The 18,303-nt window shown below is 36.9% G+C and overlaps 1 protein-coding gene and 1 pseudogene across 4 annotated transcripts in view; both read right to left on the bottom strand.

Moving 5' to 3' along the window:
• Positions 1-416: 416 nt before the first annotated feature.
• POC5 (POC5 centriolar protein) overlaps positions 417-18,303 on the bottom strand; it is a 38,609-nt gene continuing 20,722 nt past the window's right edge. For all 3 annotated transcript variants that reach the window (XM_033179901.1, XM_033179904.1, XM_033179902.1), the window contains 5 exons: positions 17,063-17,242; positions 15,666-15,819; positions 11,864-12,141; positions 4,185-4,361; positions 417-798 (listed from right to left, as the gene is read on the bottom strand). In XM_033179901.1, coding sequence (XP_033035792.1) covers positions 655-798; positions 4,185-4,361; positions 11,864-12,141; positions 15,666-15,819; positions 17,063-17,242 — 933 coding nt within the window. In that variant the 3' untranslated portion in view covers positions 417-654. The remainder of the gene's footprint in view (positions 799-4,184; positions 4,362-11,863; positions 12,142-15,665; positions 15,820-17,062; positions 17,243-18,303) is intronic.
• Positions 2,853-4,177, bottom strand: LOC117065278 (annotated as a pseudogene). The gene has a single exon (XR_004429871.1). The product of XR_004429871.1 is annotated as a 40S ribosomal protein S4, X isoform-like (transcript).

Genomic DNA, 18,303 nt, shown 5'->3' on the forward strand with positions numbered 1-18,303 from the left:
TACTAAAAAAGATACAAAAATTAGCCAGGCGTGGTGACTGGCACTTGGAATCCCAGATACTCGGGAGGCTGGGGCAGGAGAATTGCTTGAACATGGGGAAGAGGAGGCAGTGAGCCGAGGTCACACCACTGCACTCCAACCTGGGCGACACAGCGAGACTCTGTCTCAAAAAAAAAAAAAAAAAAAAATCATTATTACACTTGGTCTTTAACTTTTTAAAATAAAAATAATAATATCCTAGTTTCTACTAGTTCTGATACTTTGTTTTTAGTAAGGTTCCCTCTCAACACTTTGAGTGAATTATAGCTGTGTAATATTGGAAATAATTTAGTGTTTTATAAATAGTGAAAATAAATTTATATACTTTGATGATGTAATCAGCAACAGGCTAAACATATTAAAAAAATAAAGTCCAGTTTCTTTTTTAATTTAAAAAAGTTTTACTTAATTGCTTAAATAAAAAATAACATTAAAATAATTTCTACATATAGTTACAAAGCATGGTAGAGTTTGAAAAAGTCTCTTGTTAATTTTGAACAGATGAACGTGATGTATCCATGATGTTCTAACAATATGGAAAAGTTAAAAACAAAAGACTTCTAACCTTTGGTAAGACCAGAGGGATTAAAAGACCCCACTATGGACATATTCACTTTAGTCAACCACTTTTATGGAATGAACGCTTGTGAGAGATGGGGTGTGAGCTGATCTGGTTCCAAGTGATCTGGAAGCTGAGGTACTACTTTCAGGATGAATGGTCCGGGGATATTTTGCTGCAGTTGCTTGAGGAATGGTTTGCTGAAAAGACAAAAATCTGCTTTAATAATACTACAAGATTATGTATACTATGCATCATTTCATCATCTATCATCTATAATTTAACCCAACAAACATCTGTTAAGATCCAGTGGAGAGAAGCAATGAGGGAGTGAAGCAGCTGTTAAATTAGACGAGGCCCTTCTCTGTAAGGAACCCCTACCCAGTCTGACTGACATGTTCAGCACCCACAATGTAGTATCAGAGCTATATCCACAAAGATCATTAAGAAAGCCATGGGAGCCATTCCTCCAACAGGGCCAATTGGAATCTTGTAATGTGTACAGAGGCTTTGTATACAGACAGAAACTGTGGTAATTGGAAGAGGGGTCAGCCCTGAGCCCTCCCCTCATTCGATCCAACTTCCTTCACTCTACTTGACTGTGGAAACCAATCCCGGGGCAGAGGGAAGCCCTCAGGATGCAGTCTGGTCCTTGCTTTAAACCAGAGCCCTCATATTTAACCTGGTTCACCTAGGAGCAGACTAAAAGTTTTATGCACATCATCTCGGAGCTCAAAGGAACACCTCAGACATGAGCACTGAATCATTAAAGTCAGGACACACGAGACTCAGTCCACACATATAATACGCATGTAATACATGTAAGTACACACTATGTACACAAGTACACATTACATGTAAACATATGAACAATATGTATCAGTATAAGGCTTTTCCCTATTAAACCCAATAAAGCTTCTTAGTAGCCAGCAGTGGGATTTGTTATCAAGGTAAGTTATTAGTCCATGCCACTGACTAGGACATGCCAATTTCTATTAGGATCTTCCACTTAGAAAACTCATCGTTAAAATACTTTAAGTAAAACTATATATATTTGGTCAAAACATTCACTATGTATTTAAAAAACTCTAAGCTGTAGTTTTTGCTTAAAAAAAAGAATGAAACCTCTTAAAAACAAAAGATCCTGTCAGATTCTGTTTTAAAAAGAACAGAACTCCTTTTTAAAGAAAAAGAAAAATAACCTCTTTTCTTAAAGTATCTTATAAAAATGTTTCTTTGTACATAAATAACTGGATAACCATTATAAATAAGAGAGTACTCTTGCAACAGATAGGAAATTTTAGTTGCCAGTCACCTAATCTGAGCCTACTGAAAAGGCTTTCTCTTTGGGGAGGATGGGCAAGAGGAACTGTAGAAATAAAGAAGCCACTGAAATTACGATACATAAAATATGACAGAGAATGAAGTGGCCCTAGAAGCATGCAATTATCCAGCAGAAGAGGCTACGGTGTCACAAATCGCATCCTTGGTTTTTTAGTAAAAAACATTTCTGGTAGATTTAGATCTTGACTCCCAGGATAAAAACAAATACAGTACAGATGACTGCCACTGTGTCTGTCACATAATCCAGGAAGCTGATGGCTATCTGATTCATATGCAGTTAGTGGGGAAGAAATGTACATACTGAATAAAGGGAGGGCAGCATGGGAGATAAGTATCAAAAACAAGGGTTCTAAATGTTTAGTTCTTTGATTTGTCTTCTGTAAAATATAAATTCTTACTATTACAAAACAAAAGGTTGTCTAATAAAAAATAAACACGTATGTGCTCTCTTTACGCCTTCTTTACCTCACAAATGGACAGTCTCTCACCATCTCTATACATTTTCTACATCTGAAAAAACAGAAATGCATTCATTTCTTCTCATTTTTGGTAACTTGTCTTCCATATTCAAAAATATATAGAAAAGTCTTCTATGAACTTTCAGAGTCTGTCCAACTTATGAAACATGAAACCTAAGATAATCCTAAAATAAATCCTCCGTCATCTCCATGTGTCTATCTGGACTTGGTGCTTCTATCTCTAGCATTCCACCTCGCTAAGGTCCCACTTCACCTGAAGATCAGTTCAAATCAATCCAGCTTGTCTTCATTTAATCATCTAGTGACCAGCTAGTACTCAGGAAAAAAGGATTTAAAATCATTCCGTGTACTTTTGTTTTTGCTAATACTTAGTAAGTACACGGGAATGTTGTCCAATGCTGAGAATTCATAGAGGACATTCTCTCTCTCTCTTTTTTTTTCCTGCCACAATATTTTTAATTACTTACAAAGGTCTGACATGTCACCCAGGGACCCATTTCACCCACTGCTCTGTTTGGCCGCCAGTCTTTTGTCTCTCTCTTCAGCAATGGTGAGGCGTATACCCTTTCCTCGGGGAAGAGAAATACATGGTTTGTTGCCCTTGCCAATAACAAAAATGTTGGAAAGTTGAGTGGCAAAGCTGTTGCCATTGGCATCTTTCATGTGAACCATGTCAAAAGATCCAGGGTGCCTCTCTCTGTTGGTGATCACACCAATTCTTCCCAGGTTAGCACCTCCAGTCACCATACACAGGTTACCAGTGTCGAACTTCACGAAATCAGTAATCTTGCCAGCCTCCAAATCAATCTGAATGGTATGATTCACCTTGATCGGGGTAGCAGATGGTGCAGGTATCATGAGTCACCAGATGAGGGATTCCTTCTGTGCCCACAAAGATCTTTCTCACTCTGCATAACTTGTATTTGGCCTCTTCAGGTGTAATACGATGTATAGTAAAGCGACTCTTGGTGTCAGATCAGATGGAAATTCTCTCCCGTCTTGTCAATGCTGATTCACATCCATGAATCCAGCAGGGTAGGTTATATCAGTTTGGACCTTGCCATCGATCTTAATGAACCACTGCATGCAAATCTTTTTTAATTCATCTCCTGTCAGGGCATACTTAAGTCTGTTCCTTAGGAAAATGATGAGGGGGAGACACTCTCTCAACTTGTGGGGACTGGTGGATGGATGAGGAGCAAACACACCACTCAATTTATCCAGCATCCAATGCTTTGGAGCTGCTACCCACTTCAGATGCTTCTTGGGACCACGAGCCATGGCTGCGTTAGGCAAGGAAAGAGTGGGCATTCTCTTTTAAAATCAATCCCTGAAATTAGCTGGCTGTGGTGGTGGGCACCTGTAATCCCACCCACTCGGGAGGCTGAGGCAGGAGAATTGTTTGAACCAGTGAGTGAACAATTTTTGTCTCTTTTTAAAGTGATAATAAATCCTTTACATATTTTACTCTTTTGACCACAAACACACTGGATTATTTTTAGTATTTTATAATTTTTACAGTTTGGAAGAAACGATGTTTCTGAAATTAATTTCCCAATAGCAGAAAGGTAGATTTATAGCAGGTTTGAGAAATACAAGTATAAAAACAAACAAACAAACAAAAAAACTGTATCAGGAAAAGGCAGAACAAGTACCAGTCATCATAAATTTTTATCTTCTCAACATGTTATGTAAGTGTTTACTAGTCTGTGAACTCTCAGGAAAAAGACTTTTTGACAAAAGGTCATCAAATGTGGACTCACCACTGTGACTGGATGATGTTTTTCCACAACAACTGAGCTCATGGGAGGAGACACTCCCATTATAGCTAAACCGCTGCTAATTCTATTTTTTGAAGCAAAATCACATCTTCCTGTGATCCGGGCTGTAATAGTTCTTCCTGCTTTCTGTTGTGCAGAGGTTACAACTCTTGGGACATACTAAGAAGAAAAAAAAAATAAAAGAAGTAACGAGGTGGCAGAAAATCCACAGCAAAATTTCTATTAATTTGATTCCACAAATTACGAAGAAAATACACAGGCACTTAAAATAATTGTACGCTCAACCAACTTTAACATGGAAAAAAACAAACAAAATCACAAGACAAAATGCAAAGCATAAAACCGAACACCCCAAAATATCCCTTTAACCTGAGTATGCCAACAATTTTATAAGATTTTAGAAACTTAAAACACCAACTTTTTATTCTGAAATAATGATAGATTTACAGGAAGACACAGGGATCATATTGAAAAGTACTGTGTGCTCTTCACCCAGTTTCCTGCTATGGTTACATCTGACATAATCAGAATATAACAAAGTCAAAACCAGGAAGCTCAACATGACATAATGCCTGTATATAGATCTCTGTCATTTCATCATCTAAGTTCTCATTAACTATCACTCAATCAAGATACAGAATACTCATCACCACGAAGATCTCCCTCGGGCCACCCTTGACAGTCATACCCATCTCTCCGTTCCTTCCCCAACCATCCTTAAGCCCCGGCAATCATTAATCTGTTTTATGGACTTTTTGATCCTTAAGCATAATTAGTATTATCATTACACATATGCTTCTGTGTTCTGCCTTTTTTCCTTCTCATTTTATCAATATACTTATTTTCATGAGGTAATACAGAGACCTGCTATAGTTCTTAATGAGATGGTTTTTATACCAACAAACTACTTTGTCTTTCTTTTTCTATTACATTTAGCACATTTTGCAAAAGCAAAATCCTCTTTTGAGTTACTTCTGTATAATATATTGCAAACAATGGAACGATCATATCAAAAAGTATTATCAGCTTTTATAGCTTTTGTTGCTTACTGCTGGATGATACTCCAGAAAAATATTTACAGCAGGAATAACACATAAGTGGACTATTTTTGCACTGTCAATCAATTACACACCTGCTCGTTTCAGTCTGAGGTGAAATCTATTCAATTTGTGGTTCCTTATTAATGTTTCATATTTGTATTCCATTTTGTCAACTATCCATCTTATTTGCTAAGAATGGAAAGGATATTAATATTTAAATTTTTAAAAATAGTTCCTGATGAATAGTAAACTCATTTAATAATTATAGATACTTATCTAAAAGTGTAAACAATTTCCTCATTTCATTTATTTGTCTTAATTTTGAATGCATATCCATTTTTTTAAGTTGTGGTTAATCCTGTCATTAATTTCCTCTTGCTTCCATGATGAAACCAAAATCAGCTTTGGACAGCTGAGGTAGTTATACTCTCATAACATTTACTTATTTTGGCTTAACTTATTAAAACATTCGAAATTTCAGTGTGAAGTATTAATCTAAATTCATTTTTTCTCTAAACAGTTTTTCCAAAGGCATTTATTAAGTATCAATCTTTTCCCGATTATTATAGTTCATCTGTGATTCTCCATATTCTGTGTGTAGCTAGATTCTGCATCTAGCTACACATAGTCACAGCTATACATTGAAATGGAAAGAGAGTGGGCTTCAGGAGAGATGTCTCTGGGATAATTAAAATGACGGAGTATTGATGTTTTTGGAAGACCCTACGGAAAACAGCATTCAGTAGGGTTCCGTAATCCCTGGAGAGTTTGGAAATAATTCACTATAGTTGGAGAGAAAACCGAAGATAAAAATGAAGCAATTAATTCTAAAACAAAACATTATACCAGAAAGGAAATGTAGTCATAGTATACATTCATGGCTTAGCTATATTAGTCATCATAAATGATTTAATCTGAAATTGGAATATCTATAACTAAATATTTACATACAGGGAGGATGAGGAAAGTGAAGAGAGAGAGAAGGAATAAGGTGGCATAAGGAGGCCAAGTCCTTTTTATCTGTAATAAGTTAACAGATGTTTGAAATTAATAAATGTAGAAATAATGATATAAACACGTTATTTAGGAAAACACAGAAACAGAAGAAATAGCTGACAGAGTTAGGGAGAGGGATTTAGAAGACTGTTTCTCACTATAGTCCTTGTAAAAATGATTTGGCTTTTTAAATCATAAACTTCTATGGATCTTAGGAATTTGATAAACTAAATCTCAGATTTAAAAATATTTACAAATATGTTTTTGTGGACTAAATTCATGCTTCTGGCCTGAGGGGAACTTTATCTTATTACTTATTACAATAAGGGACAAAAAATTTTTTACAAACTCCTAAAGATGCTTAAATGCTATTTTAAAATACAAAACTAATTGCTGGCAGGAATATTTTTTGCCAAAATGTGGAAAATGAAGTACAATTGAGTTTGTAACTTTCCTCCTGCCCAATCACATTTGAGGGGTGTCCTCTCAGTAGCCGTGATTCTCTCCCGGAGCTTCAGGTGTGAATGAAAAACTAGAGAAATCGGGACTACAGAAAATTAGAGTAGTGGAAAAATTGCTCATAGATGACAAGTTTCATTCAACTCAGCTCAGAATTGCTTTAGAATGCCTCCAATAATGTGAAAATATATACTCCTATAAATAAAATGACTTCTAAAAGAAATCCCTATGCACTCATTTGAATTAAACAGAAGTTGTCTTAAATGCATGTTTACTGTCTACTCCTTGTTTTCAGATGGTTTGCCATCTGTACTTGTTAATGTTTATTTAAGGTATTAAAAATTGTATAAATTGATAAAAAACTTTTGAAAATGTATAAGAACATTTTAGAAATAATGCATAAAGATAAATTATTAGAAAAAAGTTGCTACTAAATCGGGGAGGAAAGAAAAACCTAGAAGGATTCTATAATCAGATTGTTCGGAAAGTTTTGTTAGGTTCACGCTTTACAGAAACTGTAACTGGAGATCACAGAAAATATATTGGGTGCAGTTTATATTAAAAAAAAGATGAAAATTACAATCTTTGACCCCACATTCAATTTGGCTCCACATTAAAAACTAGCAAATTAATACATATTTATGCTTTAAGATACAATAATGTATTAGGTATGTATCATTCTCTGCAAATTAAATGACCACTTACTGGTACCAAGCATTTTGGAGTTCATTATCAGCCGACTTTAAAAAATGCTATAAAAATAAAAATTCTAGCATTTTAAGCCACATCAACATAAGCAACAAAATTGAAAGGAGTAAGAAAAAAAGAAAATGACAGGCCGGGCGCAGTGGCTCAAGTCTGTAATCCCAGCACTTTGGGAGGCTGAGGCGGGCGGATCACGAGGTCAGGAGATCGAGACTATCCCGGCTAACATGGTGAAACCCCATCTCTACTAAAAATACAAACAATTAGCCGGGCGTGGTGGCGGCTGCCTGTAGTCCCAGCTACTCCGGAGGCTGAGCCAGGAGAATGGCGGGAACCCAGGAGGCGGAGCTTGCAGTGAGCCTAGATCACGCCACTGCACTCCAGCCGGGGCGACAGAGTGAGGCTCTGTCTCACAAAAAAAAAAAAAAACATTAAAAACAGTATTTACACCTTAATATGTGACAGAGAGACAGTATAGATTATTGCTTAAGAGTAAGAGGTCTAAATCAGATTGTCAAAGTCTGAATTCCAACTCAGTTACTAACTGTGTCCCTAAGGAAGCTGCATCCTTTCTAAGTCTCAATTTCTTCATTGATAAAATGGAGAAAGCAGTACTAACTCCCTAATGACACCCTTTCACTTTCTTTTTTTTTTTTGAGGCGGAGTCTCGCTCTGTCGCCCGGACTGGAGTGCAGTGGCCGGATCTCAGCTCACTGCAAGCTCCGCCTCCCAGGTTTACGCCATTCTCCTGCCTCAGCCTCCCGAGTAGCTGGGACTACAGGCGCCCGCCACCTCGCCCGGCTAGTTTTTTTTTGTATTTTTAGTAGAGACGGGGTTTCACCGTGTTAGCCAGGATGGTCTCGATCTCCTGACCTCGTGATCCGCCGGTCTCGGCCTCCCAAAGCGCTGGGATTACAGGCTTGAGCCACCGCGCCCGGCCGACACCCTTTCACTTTCTATTCGAATGAAGAGGAAAGTTAGAAGAGAAACTTTACTAAAGGTCTTTACCAAATAGCTTTAAAATTCAATGAAAAATATTTCCCCTCAATTATTCCAATTGGAGTTAGAAAAAGAATAAAATGCCATCTACTGTTCAACTTTATGAACTGCAATATGCTTGCTTGTATAACTGTCTAGCCTTTTTTGAAAAATGGTTTCCACCATGAAATTCTGATATTGTCTTTAACATACAGAGGATGTGTGCATTAAAGAAAATCATTTTAAATATGAAGATATTACTTTATTAGCGTCGTAATCTTCCTTTCTCCAGTTATTTGCCAATTTCTCTGTACTTTCTACACCTAGCTCCTTTTAGCTACTGGAAATATCAAGAAAAATTGAAACAAATTTTGAATGTTCATAGGAAGCCTCTGTGGTTAAAATGAAAAGAAAGATAACCAAGCCAGGATTGCAGATCTCTCTCTTCTTTTCCTATTCCCAACAATGACGGTTTCACAGTAAGTTAGTCAACTACTTACTGGATTTATTCCTACTTTTGTTACTAAGTTTCTTTTAAAAACAAAAACACATATTTGAGGTGAATCTGAGTATTTTAATTACATAAGGAAGGAAGAAAACTAAGATTATACTTAGGGAGAGATTTAATTGTGATTCTCTTTTTCTCCCTGGCCCTAAAGGCCACTTACTTATATGACTGAAATGGAGTGTGTACCTGTGTTTGAAGAAGTGGATATAGTGGGGTGGGGCAGATGGGGAAGGGCTGTCTACAGAATATTATGGTTTTCAGGCTTCAACGACTTCAACACTATCTCTGATGACCAGATTATTCAAAAAGTTAGCAATAAAAAGGGTGCTAAGCAAACTCATTCATTCAGTTCTTCCTATACATATTCAGGTTTACATATAAATGCACATGTACCCATGAAGTCACATTTTAGGAAGAGAATTTTGAAAAATCTAGCTCTGCATGTGTTAACTGCATATGCAAGATGAATGAGAAACCAGAACATAAACACAGTGAATGAGTGTTTAAATGAGGTCATCTGTGCAGGATCACACTTCAAAATGTGTAATCATGGAAAACAAACACAGCCGAAAAATATGTCAGATTTGAATTTTAGTGTTTTATTTTTTTTTTTTTTGAGACTGAGTCTTGCTCCATCACCCAGGCTGGAGTGCAATGGCACGATATTGGCTCACTGCAACCTCTGCCTCCAGGGTTCAAGTGATTCTTCCACCTCAGCCTCCCGATTACAGGCACAGGCTACCAAGCCCGGCTAATTTTTTTGTATTTTTGTAGCAACAGGGTTTCACCATGTTGGCCAGGATGGCCTCGATCTCCTGACCTCATGATCCACATACCTCGGCCTCCCAGGGTGCTGGGATTACAGGCGTGAGCCACTACGCTCGGCCAGTGTCTTATTTCTAAGTCAAAGCTCCCCCACACAAATTTCTCTTAGCCATGTGCTATTCTTCAACCTCTTTGTGTCAATATTTGGTAAATAACTGGTCTCAATGTATTCTCTGCCAAAGTTGGTAGCTCTCGAAAGGTAAAAATTCAAATCTGGTAGAATACTAAAGGTGACCACTTGTCTGTCTCAACACCTCCTTTAGCTACAGACAGCCGTCCAGAGCAATGGCTCCTTCTAATGGCCAGCCAAGGGAACTTGAAGACCTAAAACTTACTCTCCCTCTTCTTGCCTCTTATGTAAGTGGTTAGGAGTTGGGGAGAAGAGGAAGACAAGCAAATCAGAATCATCTCAGGAGCCTTGTAAAACTATACGTGCCTTTATGCCAGATCCACACCACAGCGGGAGAGAAGTTAACAGTGTTTTGTTTTGTTTCTTGAGACAGTCTCGCTCTGTCGCCCAGGCTGGAGTGCAGTGGCATGATCTTGGCTCACTGCAACCTCTGCCTCCCTGGCTCAAGCAATTCTATGCCTCAGCCGCCCAAGTAGCTGGGATTATAGGCGCCCACCACCATGCCTGTCTAATTTTTTGTATTTTTAGTAGAGACAGGATTTCATTATCTTGGGAAGGCTGGTCTTGAACTCCTGACCTCGTGATCCACCCTCCTCGGCCTCCCAAAGTGTTGGGATTACAGGTGTGAGCCACCGTGCCTGGTTTTTTAAAAATACATACATATGTACATAAATAACTGATCTCTGCTAGCTCTGCACACGTGAGTCTGATAAGCTTGGCTTGCATCTGTACTCTGCCCTTACTTGAGAAACATGGTTTGTAGAATACAAGTTTAACAACAGGAGGCTAAGGAGTTAGAGCCACGATGTGCTTCATCTGAAACTCCAGCTAAAAAAAATTTTTTTAGAGACAGGGTCTCGCTCGTTGCCCAGGCTGGAGTGCAGTGGTGCAGTCATAACTCATAGTAACCTTGAACTCTCGGGCTCAAGCGATCCTCCTGCCTCAGCCTCCTGAGTAGCTGGGAGTACAAGCGCACAGCACCATGCCTAATTTTCTACCTTTTTGAAAAATGAGGTCTTGCTATATTGCCCAGTCTGGTCTCAAACTTCTGGCCTCAAGCAAACCTTTCACCTTAGCCTCTCAAAGTACTGGGATTACAAGTGTGAGCCAACATGCCCGGCCTCTTACCATATTAACAGCTTGATCACTTTCACTTCAGGCAAGTTCTCACACACATCTTCCATCCCCATTTAACACTATCCTCTTGGCACTTCTCTAATAGTAGCTGACTGATTCTAGGAAAAACTATTCCTATCTCCATTCTAATTCCAAATTAAAAATTAAAACTCGATCAAGATGGAGTTACTACAGAGCAGTGTTAGTGATATATCTGCATTTAGAAAAAAGGAAAGCTGTTCGCTGAATAGAAAATATAAAATTAAACATACATTAACCTCCCATACCTTTGAAAACACTCACTAGTGTTCTTCAAACGTAAAATCTGTCATCAACTCTTTCTCAAATTAAACCTACTTTTCCTACATAATTTTTGAAAAATATAAAAAAGTTCTTTGTCTTAATTATCACTACTATGACAGCACTTTCAGGTATTTTCATTACAATTTAATGTTCTAGTCACTTTGTATATTAAATATTTTCAGTGACTTTGCCTAAATACCACACAGATTTTTTTTTCCTCCATAGGAAAATATTTTATGAGTTCAAAATACTACATTTACAAACAAGTTTTTTTTTTTTTGAGAAGGATTCTTGCTGTGTTGCCCAGGCTGGAGAGCAGTGGTGTGATCTCGGCCCGCCACAAGCTCTGCCTACAGGGTTCACGCCATTCTCCTGCCTCAGCCTCCCGAGTAGCTGGGACTACAGGCACCCGCCACCGCACCCGGCTAATTGTTTGTATTTTTAGTAGAGATGGGGTTTCACTGTGTTAGCCAGGATGGTCTCGATCTCCTGACCTTGTGATCCGCCCTCCTCGGCCTCCCAAAGTGCTGGGATTACAGGCGTGAGCCACCACATCCGGCTACCCTTTTCATAAGGTGGGACCCCTATGAACTGTACTAACCATTTCTTCTGATGCAGCAGTAGCTGCAGATCCTGCACCAAGAACAGAAACAGGAACATGAGCAGAAGATGCAGAAGCAGCCCTGGTAGAAGTCATCGAAGCAGCAGAGGGAACGGCAGTCGCGCTGGCTCCTCCGACTGCAGCTGGTGGGGATGGCAGCAGTGGTGATGCAACCGGTAAGGGCATCGGAGGAGCTGAAGGATCCAAATGAGCAGAATGTTCTTTTCCTTGAACACCAGGACCATACTCTTCCTTTTTATTATTCGTGGAGTCTACCCCTGTAAGTCACAAATTAATTCCATTCAAATTCTTCCAGGTTAGGACTACTATTATCTTCCAAACAAGGAAAACACATACTGGCTAAAGTTTGGTCCTAACAAAAATTTAGATGTATATATAATATAGTATATTAGATACAATGCTCAGTTAATACAGTTTGTCAGCATTAACCACTAAAAACTTCAGACTACTTCCTTCCACATGCGAAAGCGAATGGATCATTTGCTCTTATATAAAAGATGAAAATAAATTATGTACTCAGCTGGGACCTTAAATAAGTAGAGTATATTGCCATCACAACTCTCACAAAAATATGATCACAGTGAGCCCAGAGATCTAGGTTCCTTTGTATTAGTTCATATAAATATCCTGACAAATGGCCGAAATGACCTGGAATCCATCTTTAGAATCACTTTCTGATATCACTATACTCCCTAATTTTCATGTATTGCATCTATCCCAAGAATTTATTTTTGTCCTTGAGTTGTCAGAAAACAAAAATAAATCAATAAAACTAAAATCTTCACTTTTTACATTGTAAAAGAAATGGGTTCTTGCAGATACATTATATAAATCATAAATCAAGAGCATATTTGTGCACCTAACTGATTTGTAGTAACACCCCAATCAGTAACCTTCCCTCAAAACTGAACCTTAATCTTGATCTAAGGAGCCAATAATGTCAAATTCCAGAGGCTAGTACAAAGGGTTTCTTCCAATGTTAGATGTTTTATCTCCAGTATTATAATTTGGTTAGTTTCTGCTCAAGACTGTATCTGTGTGGTACCAAACAGTGTGGTAAGGGTTTAGAAATTCAGTCAATGAGCTGTTTCAGAACATCTGAACAGAGGGCATTATGTAAGTCCTATGTTTAAATGGTTTCTACGCAGTTCTCTTTCCATCCAGAAATTTGGTCCTCTGCATAAGTCCTTTCCTTAGACTACCTGTATAGAAAATTTGTAGAGTATTAGTTACCTTATTTAAGAAGTTTAACAATGATTATAGTGCCTACCTAGATCATTTGAACTCCTCTGATGAAAGGGACTAATTCAATATAAAACACTGCTAATTTGAAAACAAAACACACACTGAGTTTTAACATGTTTTGGTAGAGATTCTGAGTGTCCACCTTTAGATGGTGGCAAACATTATGAGACGTAGAAACATTACGAGATGTAGAAAGAGTGTGAAGGTCAGAGAAGAGAGGCAGGTGACCAGCTCTTGCTAATACAGGCTGATTTATGCAGTTCCTGTTTATCAGACAACTCTTAAGTTTACTAATTAATCTCATTTTAGCTGGAATAAATTTTTCAGTTGTCAAGTATTTTTTTTACTGTGCCTAAAATTGCTTTTAAAATTGGCAGATATAATTTTAAGGACTTCTTGTCATGTTCTAACTTCTTCATAAAAACCTCTAATTTGGAAGATTTAAGATACTGCACAACATGAGAGGCCCTGCAAATTACAGACAGCAAAGAATACGTACAAATAAAAAACCAAATATTTATTTTGCTCTAACAAGACAGGTGTATTAGGAACTCTGCATTATTAAAAACTGCATTATAAAAAGCTTTTTTCTTTTGAGATGGAGTCTTGCTCTGTCACCCAGGCTGGAGTGCAGTGGCGTGATCTTGGCTCACTGTAACCCTGCCTCCTGGGTTCACGCCATTCTCCTGCCTCAGCCTCCCGAGTAGCTGGAACTACAGGCACCCACCACCACGTCCGGCTAATTTTTTGTATTTTTAGTAGAGACGGGGTTTCACCGTGTTAGACAGGATGGTCTCGATCTCCTGACCTTGTGATCCACCCGCCTTGGCCTCCCAAAGTCTGGGATTACAGGTGTCAGCCACCACACCCGGCCTATAAAAAACAATTGTTTTAATAGAAGAGGGCCAGAAGTAATTTTTTTCTTATGATAATTAAAAAAAAAAAGGTGTCATTAAAATGTCATAAAACCTAAATATCACAAAGCAGATCCACTGAATTATACTGAACTTTTTTGCCTTTGGTAGCTCTACCAATATTATTGCTAATGCATGTTTTACTATTCTTGTCATCTTTCTCATCCATTGTTTTAAAAATAACAGGAGCAAAACAAATCATGTTGTGTAATTAGCAGAAGATATTTTCTTCAAATCCTCTTATGGACATTGGCCTTTAGGAGACACAGCTGTATTTCAATTTAAATTTTAAGATGGTAAATTTATTAAGGTGGGAAACGCTCCTAAATCAATTCAAAATCTTTTTAAGTAGGTTACAAGAAACAGGTTTCTTGTAATTTAATGTAAGAAGTTCTAATAGGAATTTGTCACTTTACTTGTGAAACCCGTATTTCTCCCAAGTAAACAATTAAATTTCTCAATTTGCGACATACAACTTGCAAATACTTAGAACTGAAACAGACTATTCTATCACTGAAGGTGGTGAGTTTGTTTTCAACATTGATACTCAAATAAAAGGCCATTTACTGGAAAAATCAAGTACTCACCTAGATATTACCAAGATAAACTATTCAGCCTTGAGATTCCATGAGTCTTAGTTTCTAAATTAAATACGGACCACAAACCACAACCACTTCAGACAGAAAGCAATTTGCCTAAACTTACTCCTATCCACAATATGCATGCTTTAAATAATAAATGTTTGTTGATGTTTTAAAATAAGGGCATCACAAGCACAGAGAAGTTATTCATTGGATTAAAATCATGTTAATGATTTACAAAATCTTGAGAGGTTGACTTGAATTAGAACTATAATATTATATCATGACTATCACCTTACACATTAAAGTGCATTTTGTCTTTTAAAGTACTTTCAGATGTTTTACTGCATCCCACAAGAAGCCCCTAGAAAGCAGATAAGGAAGGTTTATGTTATCTCCTTTGCTCAGAGAAGAAATCTAAGGCCCAATGAGGAAAATAGGCCCCTGAGTAAATTGGTGGCAAAGGAGTCCAGTTATAGGCTTTTCTATGCCATGCTGACAAATCTACTACACAAACCACTCCTATGTCAAACAATATGCGGATTAAAAAAAAACCAAATTACTTCCCTAGATAGGCCTATATTTACATTTCCTGCAATGAGCTTAGTTGAGGCCTTTCTTAAACTGGAAGATTAGGAATTTTTAAAATGAGAAACCATGACTAGATAACACTTACCATAATAGTCCAAGACACTTGGCTACTTAAGAAAAGACAAAATTATAAATTTTGTACTTAAAAGGGCATTAAAATTCTTAGTTAAAAGAGATTTAAAATGTTATACATTAAAATATTAAACATTTAGCTTAAATACTTAGGAGTGACAGTTTACTTGATCAGATCTAAGCTACTATAAGTAAACATGACTGAGCTCATTTTCATGGCAGATTTAAGGCTGGATATGACACCACTGAATTAAGAATAGCTGCACCTCGATGAAACATACCTACTGCAGATTATTAATACCGTAGACCATATCACAGTCACCAAAATCTCAAATCCTTTTTTGAAAGAAGGCAGAGAATCTTCAATGAAATACTAACCTGTATCATTTCTGTTTTGAAATATAGTCATGGCTTCAAGATTTAATGCACATACACCCCTCATGAAAGCTTTTTTCATGGAATCTTCAAAGTGCTCTTTTTCATGTTGCATTCTTTGAATTTCAGCTTTTGCATTTTCCAAAGCTCCAGATAACTAAAATAAGAATGTTTAAAAAACAAAACAATTTCAGATACTAGGAAGAACATTGTCAAAAAAAATAGATATATACTCTGAAATTATTCTCATGTGAAATATTAAAAAGTTTGCCACTTACCTCTTCTGCTATGTGCAATTTATTTTAAAAGGTACATATTACCTCTATTATCTCCATCAACAAATTGCTTTCATTCCTAACCTTAAAATCAAGGCTCAAACAAGGGGAATTTTATCCAGTCCCATTAAAGATTGCTGATGTATTTTCATTTTACAAAAAGATATGCCATTTTTTACTGTAAAACTTATGTAGGATGTTAAACAAAATACATTAAGAGCCACAGATAGCCCTTTCAGGAAAAAAAACAAAAAACAAACAAACAAAAAACACACAAAAAACTACATGCCTGCAATATTAACAGAATTTTTATAAAATAAATGTTACCTTCAGTATTTGAAGTGCAGAGTGACCCTACATACAACATACTTTCCCATAGGTCAAACCTCAAGGGACTGCATTTTTTGCAGGTCATATTGAATTGCAGAAAAGTATCTGTATTATGGATTTATTTTTAATCTTAAGAATTTAATGCTGTAATGATGAGCCATTTTTTCATTTTAATACGAGGCCTATTGCATTCTTTAGAATGGTTTTTATTTCATTTGAATTCCAAATGTTTTCCCATGAAAACAATGTTAATTTTATTATTAAAAGTCAATGGGAAAAAATAATTTCAATTTCTTGTTATTCTTCTTTGAGACGGATTTTTGCTCTCAATGCCCAGGCTGGAGTACAATGGCATGACCTCGGCTCACTGCAACTTCTGCCTCCCAGGTTCAAGCGATTCCCCTTCCTCAGCCTCTGGAGTAGCTGGGATTATAGGCATGCATCACTACAGCCAGCTAATTTTTCTTTTTTTTTAGTAGAGATGGGGTTTCACCATGTTGACCAGGCTGGTCTCAAACTCCTGACTCAGGTGATCCACCCGCCTCAGCCTCCCAAAGTGTCGGGGCTATAGGCATGAGCCACTGTGCCCAACCAATAATTTCAATTTCTATACAACTACTTACATCAACCATGTAAGAATATACAAAAAACATTAAATTAACACAAGAATAAACATTTTCATTTTTTTGTCTTCATTCTTGATTAAAGATCAAAAGAAGAAGTCTATTAATTAATAGTCTGCCTACCTTTTTACTGTATTAGAAGAAAGTGAAAAGCAGGAAAAAAGATACTTACCATAGCAACTTTGGCTTCATAATCATTGGAGATCTGGACACAAACTTCTTCAGCTCTTGCTTGACAAGCTCTTTCCATCACATCTTTCCACTGCTTTTGGACTATGGAACGCCAGCCTTTCCAGACTTTCTTCAGTAAAGTTCTCTGGTAGTACTGGTCAGCTAGTTTACCTTCATAAACCTAAATAAAAGTAAAATATAACTTCAAAAACAGTGGGCTAATATATTGGTAGTATTAATAAACATAACATGGTGGTAAGTGTACATACATTATTTAATCCTGTGTAATCATACTATTCTCATCTTGCACATAGGAGAACAGGTTTAGAGAGGTTAAGTAACCTATGGAGGTCACACAAAGAGGATGAGTAAAGCCAGACTTGCCTGACTCCAGAGACTCGGTTCTATCCATTACATCATTGCTTTGCGCAACTAATCAAGTTAGAGAAAAAGAATACAATCAAATGAAAGAAAATGAGCAAATTACCATTTGCCATCTTACTTACGAATTTAGCAGGACCAGGAGAATAACAGAGTGGCTAGAAGGAAGGAAAAGGTGGTGGCTCTGGCTTCAGATGACACTGCTTTCTCTTCAGTTTGATGGCCACCACAAGCAAGATTAATGTATAAACCTTGCCATCATATATGGTGCTAATCCAAATAAGAACATATGCTATTTTTCTTTCATCAATGAATTTAAATTCTTTTGAAGAAGTAGTTCCAATTCTCAATTTCTTAAGTTTGAAAAACTATCCAAAAAGTAACAGTAGCCTCAACTATTCTGGCTAACATTTAAAAATAAGTATGCATTCTCATTATTTTACTTGATAAGTTTCAAAATAGAGTATAAATATTCATTTTAACCAGCTTACTTAATGTAGATTTAATCTATTGGGATTTAAAAAAAAAAAAAAGGAAAAAACCAGAAAGTATATACTTAAAGGAGAAATCTTATTCCAGGATAAAGTAGGTTCAGCATCCCTAATCCAAAAATCAAACTTTCTGAGTGCCAGCAGGACACAACAAGTGAAAAATTCCACATGGAAGTACTTAACACAAACTTTGTTTCATGCATAAAATTATTAAAAATATTGTATACAATTACCTTAAACTATATGTAGAAGGTGAAAAAATATGAAACATAAATGAATTTTGTGTATAAGGTGTCATATGAAACATAACCTAAAATCCAACATTCTCCTGGCGTCAAAGATTTTGGATAAAGGATACTCAACCTATACT

Source organism: Trachypithecus francoisi, unplaced genomic scaffold (assembly GCF_009764315.1).
Source record: "Trachypithecus francoisi isolate TF-2019V2 unplaced genomic scaffold, Tfra_2.0 Lachesis_group2, whole genome shotgun sequence".
NCBI lineage: Eukaryota > Metazoa > Chordata > Mammalia > Primates > Cercopithecidae > Trachypithecus > Trachypithecus francoisi.